At 49.0% G+C, this 2,786-nt stretch overlaps 1 protein-coding gene across 2 annotated transcripts in view; it reads right to left on the bottom strand.

Annotated features, from left to right (window-relative positions):
- SCN8A (sodium voltage-gated channel alpha subunit 8) overlaps positions 1-2,786 on the bottom strand; it is a 43,393-nt gene continuing 40,607 nt past the window's right edge. For both annotated transcript variants that reach the window (XM_018067939.3, XM_018067938.3), the window contains exon 26: positions 1-2,727. In XM_018067939.3, coding sequence (XP_017923428.1) covers positions 1,580-2,727 — 1,148 coding nt within the window. In that variant the 3' untranslated portion in view covers positions 1-1,579. The remainder of the gene's footprint in view (positions 2,728-2,786) is intronic.

Genomic DNA, 2,786 nt, shown 5'->3' with positions numbered 1-2,786 from the left:
TTTTTTTAGCTTTTATCTCTCCCAAAAGAAGTGTCTGCGCCGCAGGACGGAGGCCGGACAGTCATTAACGCTAAATATTGCAGGATACAACTGACCTTGCTGGCTGGTTGAAGCCCTAGGTTTTGGGTTTTACAGTGACATGGATAACAAGCCATTCCCAGATTTATCCTCTCCCCTTGGGTGAGGTCCAGAGCAGCATTTGGAATTTTATTCTATTTCAGTGTGCAAAAGAGATGGCTCTATGGAAAAGAAAGACAAAAGTTGTTAAACAGACACACACAATTCATTCATCTGCTTGTTGGGGTTTTGTTGGGGTCTGGTAGGTTTTGCTGGGGGGTTTGTTGGTGTTTTGTTGGGGTTTTTGTTGCATTGTTGTTGGGTTTTGTTGGGGTCTGATGGGTTTTGTTGGGGTCTGATAAGTTTTGTTGGGTTTCGCTGGGGTTCTGTTGGGGTCTGACAGATTTTGTTGGGTTTCACTGGGGTTTCGTTGGGGTCTGACAGGTTTTTCTGGGGTTTTGTTGTTTTTTTTTCTCTCCTACTGGCAGGTCTGTGGAAGATTCCCCACGGACTGGGACGTACCGGCGCCGGGCAGGAGCACCACTAAGGTTTCTCTCCAAATACAGTGTGCGGTTGATACTCAGTGGAGTGCCTCGAATTTTATGGCTTAAACACACCCCTGTGGACAGGTGACTGCGTGTCTCGTGGTTCCTCATGCATGGTCCCTGGTCATGCCGTCATGCAAATTCGCTTCTACGCGTTAACGAGCACTTTTTGTGTTGTTTTTTGGGGGAGGATCAGCCCGAGCTGGCTCCAGGCTGAAGGTACCCGACTACCCCATCTCCCAAACCAAGTAAAGCCCATGTAGAAAGTAGAATGCAGATAATAAATCTCAAATAAACTTATGACAACTCGATGGGCTCAATGGGTGCTTTGTTTCGGTTTTTCCCTTTTTTTTTTTTTTTTGTTCTACTTGTTTTAACTTTTTTTTTTTCCTTTTTTTATTTTTTTTTTGCTGCTTAACTAAATGCAAATCCGGTTTTGCATGAACAAACCCGTTAACATCGTGACTTCTGGGTTTTCTTTCAAGAATAATCAACAAAATGGGAAAATAAAATCCATTTTGGGCTGCTTTGGAAAATACATGAATCCCAGCAGCGGGTTTTATTTCTCTGTGTGTGTGTGTGTGTGGTTTATTTTGCTTGTTTGTCCTAAGTTGCATTGACTGATGTGGAACATGCAGTATCCACCTGCCCAAACAATAGAAAATCCTTTTTTTTTCCTTTTTTTTTTTGTGTGTTTAAATGTTTGTTTACAGGGTCCTTTAAACAGGTGGTAGGTCACTGCTTTAGATGCAACGCTGTCACACAGTAAGCAGACTATGTTTGGTATAAGATCTTCAGGTAAGTGTCTCCACAGCTGTTCTGTATTGAGATTATTTCAGGAAGTTTGTAAACAATCTTTTTTTTTTTTTGTTTCCTCCCGCTTGCAAATATTTTTTTTTTTTTAATTTGTACAATTCTACTATTTTTTTTTTATTATTATTATTTTTTTTGTGTGTGTGTGTGTGTGTGTGTGTGTCTCAACACTTGGATTCCCTGGTGTCTTTTTGTCTCTTTGCCTTTTCTCGCCTCCCCTCCTCCGCCCGCTGCTGCTTCTCCTTCTCGGGTTTGGTGACGCTGTCGTAGGACGGCAGGGACGCCGTGGACGGGGTTCCTTCCTTTTTCTCCCTGTTGGCTCCCCCGTTTTCCAGTTTGGTGGAGGCAGGCCTTCGGCTGACGAAGCCCCGTCGTGCCAAACGAGCCCTGTAAGCCCTCTGGATCACCACGGCCGACACCTCCTCCTGCTTGCGCCGCAGCGTCGTGGTGATGGGCTCGTAAGACACTTTGGAAGGGTTGGACGCCACGAACCTCTCCTCCATCTGCTGCCTCAGGATATCCAGCTCCCCGCTGTCCCCCAGGACACGTTTGGTGAAGGCAAACAGGATGTCCAAACAGTGGATCCTGTCCCCACTTACCATAGGCAGGTCCATGGCGATGAGTTCGATGGTGTTGGGTTTGGGGACGCGCAGCGGGTGCTCCAGGGCGTCGGCGAAGTCCGCCAGCTTGCTGTACTCGATGAACTGCGTGGCGTCGGGGTCGAACTTCTCCCAGATCTCGTAGAAGGTCTCGAAGTCGTCCTCGCTGAGCGGGTCCGCGCTCTCCTCCGTCGCCACGCTGAAGTTCTCCAGGATGATGGCGATGTACATGTTGACCACGATCAGGAAGGAGATGATGATGTAGCTCACGAAGAAAAATATCCCCACCGAAGGGTTCCCGCAGTCCCCCTTGAAGCCGCTCCCCGGGTGCTCCTTGTCCAGGTCGCAGTCCGGGGGCCGGTTCAGGATGGGCAGCAGGAGCCCGTCCCAGCCGGCGGACGTGGTGATCTGGAACAAGCAGATCATGCTGTTGCCAAAGGTCTCAAAGTTGAACATGTCGTCAATGCCGGCCTCGTGCTTGACGTAGGCGAAGTTCGACATGCCGAAGATGGAGAAGATGAACATGACCAGGAAGAGCAAGAGGCCGATGTTGAACAAGGCAGGCAGGGACATCATTAAGGCAAAGAGCAGCGTGCGGATTCCTTTGGCTCCTTTGATCAAGCGCAGGATGCGGCCGATACGGGCCAGGCGGATGACTCGGAACAGGGTGGGGGACACGAAGTACTTCTCGATGATTTCAGCCAGGAACATTCCTAGGGAAGAGGAGGGACAGGTGTGACGGTGGGGACGCCCGGGCTGCAGCTTCCTCTGG

The sequence above is a fragment of the Manacus vitellinus genome, unplaced genomic scaffold, assembly GCF_001715985.3.
Source record: "Manacus vitellinus isolate BGI_N305 unplaced genomic scaffold, ASM171598v3 scaffold_129_pilon, whole genome shotgun sequence".
Lineage (NCBI taxonomy): Eukaryota > Metazoa > Chordata > Aves > Passeriformes > Pipridae > Manacus > Manacus vitellinus.
This window is presented reverse-complemented; position numbering and strand designations above follow the sequence as displayed.